The 14,699-nt window shown below is 59.1% G+C and overlaps 1 protein-coding gene and 1 long non-coding RNA gene across 10 annotated transcripts in view; one reads left to right on the top strand and one right to left on the bottom strand.

Annotated features, from left to right (window-relative positions):
- Positions 1–14,421, bottom strand: part of FIBCD1 (fibrinogen C domain containing 1) — a 41,720-nt gene extending 27,299 nt beyond the window's left edge. For 3 of the 9 annotated variants that reach the window (XR_013405379.1, XR_013405380.1, XM_015116549.3), the window contains exons 1-2: positions 13,050–13,302; positions 2,644–3,123 (exon numbers count right to left, since the gene is read on the bottom strand). Coding sequence is in view for 7 of the 9 variants with exons in the window: in XM_015116549.3 (XP_014972035.2) it covers positions 2,644–3,123; positions 13,050–13,121 (552 nt within the window). In the remaining 2 variants the exon portion in view is untranslated. Of the gene's footprint in view, positions 1–2,643; positions 3,124–3,634; positions 3,806–10,689; positions 11,177–13,049; positions 13,303–13,530 lie in introns of those variants that run through there. The other 6 variants (XM_077967504.1, XM_077967500.1, XM_077967499.1 and 3 more) reach the window with 6 other exon arrangements.
- Positions 6,381–13,088, top strand: LOC144335032 (uncharacterized). Its single transcript, XR_013405412.1, has 2 exons — positions 6,381–7,926; positions 11,924–13,088. It is a non-coding gene; the product is annotated as an uncharacterized LOC144335032 (long non-coding RNA).
- Positions 14,422–14,699: the final 278 nt, after the last annotated feature.

The raw sequence follows: 14,699 nt of genomic DNA, 5'->3' as shown, positions 1-14,699 counted from the left end.
CGTGGTGTAGACCTATCATTCCTATCAGAAAAGGGATTTTCGGCCCAACACAGTAATATCAGCACGTGGGGAGGCCAAGGTGGGTGGATTGCTTGAGGCCAGGAGTTTGAGACCAGCCTGAGCACCACAGCAAGACCTCTCTACAAAAACATTTTTTTAAAATCAAAAAAATTAGCTAGACATGGTGGTGCACACTGGTAGTGCCTGCTACTTAGAAGGCTGAGGTGGGAGGATTGCTTGAGCCCAGGAGGTGGAGATTGTAATAAGCCGTGATCGCGCCACTGCTCTCTGGCATGGGTGACAGAGTAAGACCGCCTCAGAGAAAAAAATAAAATAAAATAAAATAAAATAAAATAAAATAAAATAAAAGGGAGTTTTCAATAGTAGCATGGTGGTTCCCTATAGGTTTAAATTTCAGCTCACAAACAATTTCTACTATAGTAATAAGGAGATGTTGATGGTACAGACGGTGACAGAGCCAACAAAGCCCTGTAGCCAGGCCCTCCAATATCCCCTCAGCATAGACTGTGTTATGCACCTTTTATGGGTCAGAAGAACCAGCCCAGAGAGGGGCTGCAACCTGCCCAGCATCCCACAGCTGGCACAGATGGGGCCTAGACTGGATCTAAGCTCTGTGGACTCAGACCCTCTGGGCAGAACGGCTCAGCTCAGCCATGACCAGCAGGCCTCAGGGACTACACATGAGAATCACCCCCGTCCGGGGGGCTGCGGGGGGTTGGGGATGAGGCCCAGGAACTTGCTTTTTCCTTTTTTTGAGACAGAGTCTCGCTTGGTTGCCCAGGCTGGAGTGCAGTGGCGTGACCTTGACTCACTGCAACCTCTGCCTTCCAGATTTGAGCGATTTTCCTGCCTCAGCCTCCTGAGTAGCTGGGATTACAGGCGCCCGCCCGGCTAATTTTTATATTTTTAGTCGAGACGGGGTTTCACCATGTTGGCCAGGCTGGTTTTGAACTCCTGACTCCAGGTAATCTGCCCGCCTCGGCTTCCCAGAGTGCTGGGATTATGGCATGAGTCACTGCACCCGGCCAGGAAGTTGCCTTGTAACAAACACCTCTGGTGATTTCAACCCAAGGTGCCTGCAGGCACAGCTTTGAGAAACCCACGTCTGATCGACTGAGGGTCTGGGAAGCTTGGAAGGGAGGAGTTAAGAGCACGGCTCGCTGCCTCTGAATGAAACATAAAGACACACTGTCTCTTGAATCATCCAGTCTGTGGGGAATGAGTCAAATCAAACATTTTTGGGGGAGTAAATATGTCAGGTGAGCCGGCGCTCCTGGGCCCAGACAGGCTGTTAGTCTTGCGGGAAGACTCTGTACCTCTGCGCAGGCTATTGGGAGGGCAGGACTCTGGGGTCCCTCCTTCTAAATTCCCCACCCCAGCTCTAAGGGCACGCCTTCATGAACTGGGCCTGAGCTGACCAGGGGCTGGGCGATTTGGAGTGAGGTAGGGGTCCCAGGTCAGCCAGAAAGTCAGGAGGTACTCCTAGCCCCCAGCCCTGCTGATGAGGCCTGGGGAAGTTGCAGCCGGGGGGCGGGCGGCAGCTGGAAGGCAGTCTAAACATCCCTCTACCCCGGGAAGGGGAAGCCACCTTCCCATCAGTCACCCAGACAGGGTGATGAGGACTGTAATTTCTCCAGCTGCCGCCTTCAGAGGCAGGGAAGGGGCCCATTGCTCATGAGTGCTGAGTGACCAAATGCCTGGTTCTCCCAGTGGCTGCTGGGAGGTGGGGCGGAAGGGGCTGGGGCGCCCAAGGGGGCAGGGGCTTGGCTCCTAGCCTCCATGGATCTGAGTCACCGGGAGGATGTGGCACAGGGCCAGGGGCTGGGCAGGGCTCCAAGGGGGCTGGATTCCAGGTCTGACCCGGCCACGGCACCCAGGAAAAAAATCACCACCCCTTTCTGGGCCACCATTTTCTGTCCTGGAAAAGGGTGGAGGCAGAAGAGATGATCCCACGTCCCTCATCCTATGAAGGAGGAACTTCTTGTGGGTGGTGCTTCCAGTATGGTCTCAGAGCTGAAGTTGGAAAATCTTCACCCAGATCCGCCTGGAGCTGGCTGGGGGCAGGGGTGGGGAGGGTGGAGGTGGTTTGGGACAGGCTAGGGGTCTGGCTGGGTTGCCTGGACTGGTATCTCTGTCCCTGGGAAGCTGTGGGCATTGCATGGTAGTGAACTGGGAGGGTCGTGGAGAGATGGGGTGCGGCTCTCTCTGATGGGGTAGCACTGACCAGTCACGTGATCTTTAGCAAGTCACATCCCCTCTCTAAGCCTCGATTTGCTGCTGATGGGGGCGCAATGCCCTGCCTCGCCCGCATCTTGGAGCACTGGGGAAGCCCTCGAGCCCTGGATTTGACTGAGTGCCAAATGCCGTGGGGTGCTATACAATTACCCAGGGTCACCGGGAAAGAAACTGGGTTTGAATCCTGGCTCCCAGTAGCTGTGCGGCCCTGGATGAGTGACTGCACCTCCCTGAGTTTCATGGGCTTGTCTGTAGATGGGAACAGCAGTAGCCCCTTGTCTGGGGCACTTGGGGATTAAGTGAGGCTGTGGACATCAGGCGCCTGGCACGTGGCAGCACCAACCCCTTGCCTCTAGCAAGACCCCAAGATGCAGACCCCAGCCCTACCTGGATGAGGCGGCCCTGCTCGCTCTGCAGGGCGCTAAGGCCCTGGCCCAGCGTGCCATGCCCCTTCCGCAGCCCCATGCACTCCGTCTGCAGCTCTGAGGCTCGGGTCAGCAGCCGCGGCAGCTGGTCGGCCAGCGTGTCCAGCAGCTCATGCTCCTGGTCGCCCACCAGCCGTGGCTGGGCCTGGTGCTCGGTCAGCGCCTCCAGCACCGAGGCCTGGGCGCTCTCCAGGCGTGCGAAGCTGTCGGCGAGGTCGGGGCAGCGCGGGTCGATGAGGATGCTGAGGCGGGAGCTGTCTGCCCTCTCCACAGTGACCAGGGCGCTGTTGGCACCGGCAGCCCCAGTGCTGACGACAGGCGGGGGCGCCGTGCCTGGAGTGTGGGTGTGGTTCAGGAACAGCACGGCACCGGTGACAGCCACGGCCAGCAGCACAGCCAGGGCCAGCAGCACGGTGCACAGCATGTAACCACAGCTAGGCCGCTGCAGGCCCGCCCAGGACACACAGACATAGACAGACAGACAAACAGGAGAGAGAAGGGGCCAGCATTAGAGGCATACCTGGGGTCAGAGGAGCCCCTTCTTGGGGGCTGGGCGAGGGCATGGCACAGAGAGACTGAGATGAGACAGGCACTGAGAGACAGTCCAAGGAGACAGGGAGACAGGGACACGCACAGATGCAGTGAGAGGGACACAGCGAGCGCCTCAGGGAGAAAGTGGAGAGAGACAGGGCCCCAGAGTGGGAGGTGGAGACGTAGGGAGAGACAGGGAGGGAGATGCAGGGAGACACAAGGAGGCACAGGGAGACGCAGGGAGATGCAGGGAGACGCAGGGAGACGCAGGGAGATGGAGATGGAGAGGATGGGAAATAGAAACCGAGGCAGAAAGACACACAGACACAAGCAGAAGGCCAAGCCTTCCTTCTCGCCGCCCCTGCCGCCTGCCCCCCACCCCCCATGCCCTGCACGGTGACAGCCCAAGGACCCATGGTCACCTGTGTGTGCGGCCGTGTGGCCCCCGTGGAGCCCATACCACCCAGTAAGGGCTGGAGGTGGAGATCCCACCTCTGCAGCCAGACGGGTCAGGGCTCAGGCCTCCAAGCTGCATTTCCCACAGTGTGACCTTGGGCGAGGGGCCTCACCTCTCTGAGCCTCAGTTTCCTCGCCTGTAAAATAGAGCGATACAGAGACACCCACCTCTCTATACACGGGTCAGAGACAGACGTGATGCAACAGCAGCGATGCTAGAGATGGTCTCGTGCTGTCTCTGGAACGAGTGCCCTGGGGTAGTGGGCACCCATCACGGAAGGTCCCTTCCAACAGTGGCGGCCACATCCCGTGTTCTGTCCCACTGTCCTCTAGTCCCCAGGGCACATGGGGGCTCCCAGGCACCTCCTCCCCATACCCCACCCCATCCTCTCTCCTTCCTCTACCTCTTCACAGAGCAGACCTCTGGCAGGGCAAATGCCAACCTGCTGGGCCAGGTAGCCCTAAGGCCACCCTGGAGAAGAGGCCTGCTGCCTTCCAAGGAGGAGGGGCGCCGAGGCAACAAGTGGCTGTCACTCCAGAACAAGCCATATCTCAAAACCGGGGACGGGGCCGGGGGCGGTGGCTCACGCCTGTAAGGCCAACACTTGGGAGGCCGAGGCGGGCAGGTCACGAGGTCAGGAGATCGAGACCGTCCTGGCCAACAAGGTGAAACCCCATCTCTACTAAAAATACAAACATTAGCTGGGCGTGGTGGCGCATGCCTGTAGTCCCAGCTACTCGGGAGGCTGAGGCACGAGAATCCCTTGAACCTGAGAGGTGGAGGTTACAGTGAGCTGAGATCGTGCCACTGAACTCCAGCCTGGAGACAGAGCTAGACTCCATCTCAAAAACAAACAAACAAACAAACAAACAAACAAACAAAATGGGAATGAACGGCAGGCGCGATTAAAACAAAAAACAAAAAACAAAAAACAAAACACTGTGTTGGCCAGAAGCCAGGGCCGAGGAACAGCTTGTGGTGAATGGAGGTGCCAGAGTGTGATTGCACATGCTCTCGGAGGCCCAGATTCACTGGGCAGACTTGCTCACAGCCCCTGAGCATTACACACAAGGGAAAACTGAGGCCCAGAGAGGGCAAGGGGCTCTCCCAGAGTCACACAGCAAACAAAAGCAGAACTGGGATTAGGCCCCAAGCCTCCTGCCTTCCTCCCCAGGCCAGGCCCCTCCTATGATTGAATTTCCTCAACTCTCAGACACATTTTCCCCACATTTTCAACTTTCTGAATTTGAGACTTATCTTTAAATGACTTCGTATATTAAAGCGCTTGTAGCTGTGCCTGGCACGTTGTGCTCGCGCAATAAATATTAGTGGCTTTTATTATCCCATGATCAATGTGCATACAGCATCTGGAGGACATTTTTTTTCCACCCAAAGTGTTACTTCTGTGTGTCGTCAATGCTGGGATGCACCTTCTCTTTTTTTTCACGTTTTAGCATCTCCAACATGGGGGGACGTCTTACAATTGTAATGGACAGTTTGCTTGCTTTCTTAGTGATACACTGTACAGCGATAGATGCCTCTTACATCATTGTATCGTACTACCTAGAAGATGAGGCAGAGGAAAGAATCATTTTTGTAAATTCAAATTCTACAAGGACCTGCCAAATGACCTACTTGGCACCCAAAGAGGACAGGGTGGAGGGGACATGCGCCTGGACATGCAGATCCCCAGCAAAGAGATCTGCTTTGTTTTCAGGATGTGGAAGAGAGTTCCTTGGTCTGTCGCTGTTGTCATGCGGCTGCCAGGACTCAGTGCTCCATGCCTGCCCGGGCCCCTTGGGGGCTACGTCCATTCCAGGCTCCACGCATCAAGACAATTTACTCCAGCCAGACCTGAATGCACAGTTTTCCTGCACCAGCTCTGCACAAACTGCTCCCTTGGCTAGCCAGGAGCATCCGCTTCCCCTCCTCCTCTTCCACTGGCCTAATATATTCTCTTCTTTCAGGGCTCAGCTAGCTGTCACTTCCTCCAGGAAGCCTTCCTTGACTGTTTCCCCTCCACTCCCCCCAGCTTGGAGGGGCTCTTCCTCTGTGCTCCCCCCGTGAGGGTGCTTACAAGACAGATTGTTGTGGCCTTCAACTTCATTCACTCAATCATTCGTTCAATCATCTATTCCACATTCACTAGATCTCCCCATGACCAGGCTCTGGGCCAATCCTGAGGAGGTATCAGGGGACCAGTCAGCTCCAGCTCCTGCTCTTGGGGAGTTCCTGTTCTATGGACTTGGATTACTGGGATTCTTTTTTTGGAGACGGAGTCTTGCTCTGTCACTCGGGCTGGAGGGCAGTGGCGCGATATCAGCTCACTGCAAGCTCCACCTCCTGGGTTCATGCCATTCTCCTGCCTCAGCCGCCTCCCGAGTAGCTGGGAATACAGGTGCCTGCCACCGCGCCCGGCTAATTTTTTGCATTTTTAGTAGAGACGGGGTTTCACCGTGTTAGCCAGGATGGTCTCGATCTCCTGACCTCGTGATCCACCGACCTCGGCCTCCCAAAGTGCTGGGATTACAGGCGTGAGCCACCGCGCCTGGCGGGATTCTTTTTTTAAGAGACAAGGACTCACTCTGTCACCCAGGCTGCAGTGCAAGGGCACAATCCTAGCTCACTGCAGCCTCAAATTCCTTGGCTCAAGCAACCTTCCCATCTCAGCCTCTTGAGTAGCTGGGACGATGCACCATCATGCCCGGCTAATTTTTTTTTTTTTTTTTAATTTTTGTAGTGATAGGGACTCCTTACTTTGCCCAGGCTGGCCTCAAACACCTGGGCTCAAGCAATCCTCACACCTTGGCCTCCCAAAGTGCTGAGATTACAGGCGCGAGCCACCATGCCTGGTGCATAGACTGTGATTCTTGACTTTGTCTAACTCTTTCGGGGTGTCTTGTGAAAGCTGTGGGCACAGCTTCTGAGGATTCAGGGACTAGTGAATCCCAAGTTCAGGAAACTTGGGAGCCCCTCCACAGGTAGGGACCTGCTCAACACCTGGCACAGAGCAGCCCCGATGGCCGCTGCTGGGTGGACAGGCAGATGGACAGGAGGGAGCTGGCATGGGGCAGGGGTGAAGGCATTCCTGAGATCTACCTGACTTGGTAGGGCAGAGGCTCATGACCCTGGCTGGGCCCTGGGCCCCGAGGCAGGGCTGCCTCTGACCCGGTGCCCATCTCTGATAGCTTGGCACAGAATGGGCAAGCTTCAGGCCCTCCCCAGCCCCCAGCCACCTGCAGGTCAGCAGCTTACAGACAGGTGGGCGCTGCACCATCACTGCCATTCCTTGGGCGTGGACCATGTTCCCATCACTGAATTCTCCAAGTAACCCCATGCAGTTGAGGCTATGGTTGAATTCACGACGCAGATTGGAAAACTGAGACTCAGAGAACAAGACCCTCATCCAAAGTCACGTGGGGGAGGTGCACTGGAACCGCCACCTGGACCCAGGATTGGGGCACTCCGGAATTGCCTCTGTGCCAGGGCCGCTAACTGGGCTGTTCTATGATTTCCTTCCTCTGCCTAAAATATGGCTGGGTTTGATAGACAAAGCTCTGTGTCAGCAGCTAAGTCCCTGTCATGCATGCTTTTGGAGTCCGTCGGGAGATACCTTGCCCCGAGCAGCTCAGGGCCGCATCACCAGACTGTGTAGCATTAAGGTCCGCTGGCTGGCGAGGCTGGGGCTGGCATGGCAGAGAGGTCAGCCATCTCCTCTCTGCAACTCCCACACCCCTGCCCTATCTTGCACCCTCCTCCCACTCAAGCCCCTCCCTGGTGGGAAGGCAGAGGGCACCAAAATGGGGAGGGGCTCGAGGAAGCCGCAGGGGGTCCCCTGGAGGCAGGGAACAGCAGAGCTTGGAGATGAAACAGGGCACTCAGCAGAGGAGAATTAGTCTTCAGAGATCACCTTAAAGATGAAGTACTGTTCGCTTTTATGGGCTGCCGTTTACGTGCCTTGCGAAGAAATCTGCCCGAGATAATAAGGGGGGTTCTGGGCGCTGAGCAGCCCAACTGGTGTGCCTGAGGCTGGAACTGATTCATCCGTCCTGGCGTGGCCAAGCGGGGTGCACTCCCTGGGGGCCGCGGAATGGGGAGAGCCCCCAGCTCCCAAGACAGGGCATCCCGGGCAGGTGGGCAGGAGAGAGACCAGGTCCTAAGCCGGGAGCCCCGGGTTCAAAGCCCACTTCTGCCACTGACCACTTGCATAAGCTTCCAGCTGGAGGGACTCAGCTTGGTTCACTCGAGTGACCCCCAGTGCCCACCCAGGGTTCATGGTTGCCTAAGAAGCCTTGGCCAAAAGAAGGATAAGGCTCGTGCCAGGAGGGCGGCAGGCAGCCCCCGGGGGTGCCTCAGTTATAGGGTGACCTCTGTCCAGGCTACCTTCTCTGAGGCCCCAGCCTTGGGGGTTCTGAGGAAGCGGGGTGGGGGGAAGCTGAGGAGGAAGGGATTTGATGCCAAGGCGCTCTGCTAAGCTGGCACACCTCCCTTCCTCCTCACCTCCTAAGGGAGCTGGCTGGCAGGAGTCCCCGGGGGAGACTGGGACCATACTCCACAGATGAAAGTAAGAAGAAGAACGTCTCCCTCCAGGGGAGACCAGGCCAGGTTAGACCCAGGTAAGCGCCCCTCCTGCCACCCACCCCCATCTCCTAAGAGCACCCAGCCCAAGGCAGGCAGCTGTTGTGCATGACAAAAACACATCCTGGGGCTTTGCACTGGGAGATGGAAAGTTGGAGGTGGCGGGGTCCTGTGCGCTCTGGATCCAGTAGAGGCTTGCACAGAGCCTGGGCGGGGGCTTATGGGCTCCGTGGGTTGACAGGACTGGGCCTTGCCTCAGGCCAGAGCCTTGGGGAAATTCCTCCTGTCCCCCAGGAGCCGACTCCGCGCCCGGCTGGCACATGGCTGGGCACACGACTGCCAGTAAGGGCTGAACTCTGAGCCCCTGGCCCTGGCAGAGGGAGGGTCCCGGAGACACCCCTGGGGGTGAAGGGCTGGTAGTTCCGCTCACCAATCTGGGGTCCCAAAGACTTAGGAAGGGGGTCTGCAGGCTTGTTCTGTGAGATCTGAGCGGGAACCACCATCCCGCTGGTGGCCCTTCAGAAGAACCCTGCCAGGGCCATCTGGAGCCTCAGGCCACAGGGAGGGGCACAGGAGGGGCTGAAGGTGTCCAAGGGGATAAGAGCACCCCACAGAGCTCCCAGCCTCTGCCCCTCCTGGAGGATCCAAGCCCTCCAGCTGTCTCACTCCCTGGGAGCATTTGCTCTGAACCATGGATAGGGGTTCTCCAGATGTTTCCTATAAGGGTCTTGCCTGCCATCCCCCCAGCATACAGCTCTGGCCTCCCAGAGGGCCCACCGGGGCCTCAAGCCCACTGAGGCCCAAACCAGCATCTCTCCACCCCAAACCTGAGCCCTCCTATTTCTCACTCAGGGATGGCACCAACCCCACCTGCTGCCCCCACAAAGCTGGCACCTCCCCAGGCCTCCCTCCCTCACTCAACATCTGGCCAGTCACCTGCTCCCGTCCATTCTGCCTCCTCAGCCACACCACACCTCGGCTAAACAGTGAGCTCAGAAGGAGGGGCTCGGGAAACCCCAAGCCTAGCACAGTGACCTCAACCCAAACCCCAAGGGACACGAAGAGGCATAAATCTTCTTTCTAGCACCCATGATGGTTTGTAATCGCCTCTGACCTGTGAGCTTGTGCCCCCCAAGAGACTCTAAGTTCCCTGAGGCACAGACCATATCCACCAGACTATACCTCCTAGCATGAGGTGGGACCTCCCTCAATAGTCACTGAGTAAATTTAATGCAGTAGGGATTTAGGTTAGACATCAGGAAGAACTTCCCCAAGAGATTTTCTTTCTTTCTTTCTGAAATGTTCTTACAAATTTTGAAAGCATCAAGCGATCTTGCCTGGGGTGGGTTGGAAGTTGACCTCCCTGTAGGGTGGCTTGGGAAAAACAAGCCCCTCTGACCAGCGGAGATGGTTGCAGGGTGACTTCCTGCCCCACGCTCCAAGACCAGAAGAATCATTGCTATTTCTAGAGCCTTTCATCTGACAACCTCCAAACTCCTGGCAAATATCGTTTCACTCTGCCCCAAGGGTGTGAGAGGCTCTTCATTCTGCAGGGAGAGGGAGGGCGCGCTAACAAAGTCCAATCTGCAGGGAGAGGGAGGGCGCGCTAACAAAGTCCAATCTGCAGGGAGAGGGAGGGCGCGCTAACAAAGTCCAATCTGCAGGGAGAGGGAGGATGCGCTAACAAAGTCCGAGTTGGCAACTCATCCAAGGTCACCCAGCAAAGAGGAGCTGAGGCTGGATAGGGCTGGGATAGAGGGGGCCCACAGCGTCCCCAGAAATGGCTACATTTGGACAATGATCCTTTAGGACTTCTGGACCTGGGCTATACCCACTCACAGCAGGTGCTTTTGGTGCCCTGGGAACCACACAGCCTGGACACTGGAGCCCCAACTTGGGCTGAGTGGGCTGAACCAAGAAAGGGCGGCCAGCCTCTCTTCCCTCCATCCTCCCACAGAGGCCCTTGTCTGCTGTCCAAGAAGACCCAGGTTCGAGTCCCCGCTCCAGCTCTTAGTCTCAGTTTCCTCATCTATCAAATGGGTTCATCATCCCTGCCACCAAGCTCCTAGGGTGCCTGTGACTAAGAAACGAGAGGTGTGGCCTGTGACCTACTGGTGCTTGGAGTGCAGCATCGGCATTATGCTCCCAGAGGAAAATCCCCCATTAAAGAATCTCGGCCAGGCCCCTCTGGTAGGAGCCAGATGTTCAGACGGCGTTTCCTGGTGGGCAGAGAGGAGACCGGGACACAGCCAGCCTGTGGAGGGGACAGGCTGCTGTGAGAGGCATCCTCCTCATGAGCATACAGTGCTTTACAGTTTGCAAAACACACCAGTATTTCACGTGGCCCTCATAACAGCCCTTGTGAAATGAGGAGGAAGTGAAGATTGCTGTTCCCACTTTACAGATGGTGAAGCCCAGGCCCAGAGAGGGGGAGTAACTTACCCAGAGCCACACAGCATGTCAGCGGGTGAGATGAACCTGGCCTCAAAGGAGGAGAGAAGGCTGGCCCAAGGGAGGGCAGGCCCAAGGGAACCAGGGCAGCCAGCGCTCTCTCTTTCTTCTGACAGTGGCCACAGGAAGGGCCTTGCCTCTTGTCTGAAGCTTCAAACAAGCCCAGAGCCGGCACAGGGAACAGGCTGTCTACATGCTGGGTCACCAAAGGGGTGGGGAGGGGAGGCGGGGGTGCTTGCTATTGGCCCAGGCTCCAGGAGCCACAGCCTTCAAGCAGTCTCCAGTGCCAAGGGGCAGACAGCTGGGCTGTGTGGCCTGGTGGCAGCTGAAAGCTGTGTCCTCAGGGAGCAACAGAGGAAGGCAAGGCCCGGTCCAGAGGCCTTGAAGCCACATTTCAAACATTCCCCAGAAGGCACCTCCCCTTGAGACAGACCAGTGCCTGACCAGTGCCTGCTGGCTGTCTCCTGAGGCTCTTCCTGGCCGAAGCTTCGTGCAGTTCGATTCAGCAAACATCCTCAATGCCTGACCTGAGCTGCCTGGAAGGAATGGAGCCTGGGCCCGGGCAGAGAACAAGAGATGGGCTCCAGAGGAGGGTGTGTGCAAAGGGATCTCCTGATGCAGGAGGGGCCCAGGACAAGGCAGCTGAGTGGCACAAGCTACAACACGACTAGAACTTAGAGATACAGCCACAGGGCATCAGGGAAGGCTTCCTGGAGGAGGTGGCAGCATTTGAGTTAGGTTTTGAGTATATGTAGGGTGTCGCTGACTGAAGGGGGGTGTGTGTGTGTGTATGTGTGTGTGTGTGTGTGTGTGTGTAAGCCTGGGGAAGCAAACAAGATGACACAGAAAAGATCTGGAAATGGGGCGGCGTGGTGTGGGGCCCAGGGTTGGCAAATAACAAACAGTCACTGCCTGTAAGGGACCAATGGGAAGGCACAGTGCGCCAGGCTAGGAATGGCCTTGGAGGACAGGTCTAGAAGTTAAGACAGTTCTTGCTAAGGGGGAGAAGTCAGATCTCAGCAGAAGGGAACTTGTTATTTGAAGGGGGGCTTAGGTGCAGATCTAACCTTTAGAGGGCCCGGCCGCCCACGAGAAGCAGTGGGATAGGTGTGTGGTTAGACCAGGATTTGAATCTCCACTCTCTTGCCAACGTGCCGTGTGACTTGGGCATGTTCCCAACCTCTCTGATCCCTGGTCTGTGATGTGGGGACGCACTGGCCCCCAGCCTGCTTGGAGAAGTGAGGTAATGCTGATGAATGGGAAGGGGCTTTGCAAACCGTAGAGGGCTGGGCCCTTGTGCCACAGCAGTGTCACACCAGGAAGAATGAGCAGGTTGCAGCTCCTGAGGGGAAGGGACCACCAAGGGCTGCCCGTGCTACCCCCTCCTGCAGCTGCAAGCACGAACTGTTCCTTCCCCAATGACATCTGTCTGGGAGAAATTTAAAATTTAAAATGGGCAGCCCTACTCTTTCCTCTCCTTGGTGAGCGAGCTGCCTCCTCATTTCGCCTGCCTGCCCCAGTCCCTTGGCAGCCCAGCCCCGGGCAGCCCTGGGGCTCCCCTCCGCCTCGGCTTCCGGACTCCAGCCTCCTTGCTGGCCAGCCCGGGTGCTCTGCCCTCACCCGCTTCCACCGCACAGCCCTGGGCACCCTCCAAGCCCCACCTCCACTGCCCCTGAAGAGGCAGCAGGAAGGGAGGAATGAACCAGCCCTGGAGCACACAGACAAGGGTTCAAATCCCAGCAGAGCTTCGTGGCCTCAGGCAGGAGCCAACCGTCTCGGAGCCCTGCTTTCCTTGTCTTAAAGTCAGAAAATCAAAACACCCAGCGTTCCTGCAGGAGATGAATCTTTATTGATCCCCTACTGTATGCAGGGCCCTGGCTAAAGAGGGAAGGATGCAGAGGAGATTCAGGGGGTCAGGTTCGGGACCAGGTGCCTGACAGAGGGTGGCGCCCAGAGTGGAGATTTTGTGGGTGGCTAAGATGCCCATTGGAGAGGCGAGGAAACGGAGACTCAGCAAGGGGACTGATTTGTCTGTGGACACACAGCGAACTGTAAGTCCCCGACTCCCTCTGCACCCCCGTGCACCAGGGGGTCGCTGGGGGTGCGGGGACAGAGGGTACCCGGCCCGAAGCGCGCGTGGTTCCTGCAGGGGTGCCGCCCCCATCGAACCTCGAGTTCAAGCCTCGGCTAGGGGAGGAGGAGAGGAGGGTCCCCATCCCGACCCGTGCCTCCGGAGCCTCGAAGGGGTGCGCTCCAAACTCCAGCCCCCGCACTGGGTGCCCGCCCCGCCGGCCCGAGCAGCCACCTCCTGGCCAGCCGCCCAGGCCCAGTGTCCCAGCGCCCGCGCGTACCTGCGGCTTGTCGCGCGGCCGGTCTTCAAGTTGGGCAGCGCCGCCCATGGTCTTCCACCGGTCGTTGACCATCTTCCGGTAGGACTGGCGGGGGCGCCGGGCGCGACGCGCCGCTGCGGAGCGCAAAGGCAGCGGGGTGGGCGCGGGCGCGGGCGCGGGGCGCGCTCTGTCCACCGGGTCCCCGCCTCTGTGCCCCGCGCCGGGGCGGCCCGGGAGCGGGCAAGCGTGTGCCGATGAGCGCGCCGCTGTGTGCGGGCGGGAGCGGGAGCGGGAGCGCGAGAGCCGCCCGCCCAACGCCCGCCGCTCGCGCTGCGCGCCGTCCCCGCTCACGGCTCCCGCGCCTCCCTGGCGCGCTCCTCTCCCTCCTCCCTCGTCCCTCCTCCCTCCTTCTCAATCTCCGCGTCTTTTCTGGTCTCGGACTCTCTTTGCTTTATATTGCTCCCCTTGGCCTCCCCCGACACACACACACGCGCGCGCTCACACCCGGGGACTTGGATAGTGAACTCCGCCTCCGAAAAGGCCAAGAGAAAGGAGGCCGAACTGGCCCCCAGACACCGCGGCCGGCCGAAGGGCAGCAAACAGCCGCGGGCGGCCCTGCTCCTGCTGGCTCCCAGAGGGGCCTGACAGCCCCCCGGCGGCGTCTCTGCTCAAACTTCCTCCCGGGCCGGACTCGCACAACTCACCGTGCGCGGGGCGGGCCCCAAGGGCGCCCCTGCCGGCCGGTTCGGCGTCTCGGAGGAGTGGCGCGGCGCTCCTCCTGGCTCCCTCCTGGCTCAAGGAGCAGAGCTCGCCCCAAGACCCTGGCTGCACCTGGGGCAGGTTCGGTGGAGGTGCGCCCTTGCGGGCCCCCGAGGTCTCGGTCCAGGTTCTGGGGCAAGTGCACCCAGCTGTGGTGTCTCCAGCCCCCGGGGAACTCCCTGCTCCCGACCCCGACGCGTGAGCCTGGTCCTGGGGGCGTCCCAGTCCGCTTCCGCAGACGCGTGCCCTCGCGCCGGCGGTCGGAGAGCCCACCCGACGCCCCCTGGCCCGCGCGGCCCGTGCGGCCCGTGGGCGAAATGGGGGTCCCCGCCACTGCTACAGTCGACTGCTCTGTGGTCGCGAGTACCAGCCGCTCCGCGCTTGGCCCGCGCTCCCGGCGGATCCCGCGCTCCCCGGCGCGCCCCGCGCGGTCCCAGCCACTGCCTTCTCCTCCGCCGGGAGGGGATTTGTGCCGGGAGGGGGCTTCTTAGTTGCCCCTTCCCACCAGCAGCACTTTTAAAAGCATTTAATCCGCCCGGAGCGGCTTTCGGAGGTAATTGACAAAGTCCTTAATCTGCGCGGCGAAGGAGCTGCTATTGTGGCTTCCGACCGGGAGGCGCCCACACTGCCCGACGCCGCGCTCCCCTCCCGCCGAGCCCGCCGGCCGCCCCTCCTCCGCCCCTTTCTGCGGCCCCATATTTTTCTGCTCCCCCAGCTCCAGACAGACACCCCCGTTCCCCGCCCCCGCTTCTCCCCAAAGCTGTTTTCCGGCTCCCGGGGCGCCTTGGCCGCCGCGCTGTTCCCTGGCACCGTCTCCGTCTCTCCCCCACTGGCTGCCAGTCTGTCGCCCCATCTTCGTCCCTCTCCCGATCCCTCTACGCGTCCGGCACCGGCAGGGCAGACTGGCTGCGG

The sequence above is a fragment of the Macaca mulatta genome, chromosome 15 (assembly GCF_049350105.2).
Source record: "Macaca mulatta isolate MMU2019108-1 chromosome 15, T2T-MMU8v2.0, whole genome shotgun sequence".
Taxonomy (NCBI): Eukaryota; Metazoa; Chordata; class Mammalia; order Primates; family Cercopithecidae; genus Macaca; species Macaca mulatta.
This window is presented reverse-complemented; position numbering and strand designations above follow the sequence as displayed.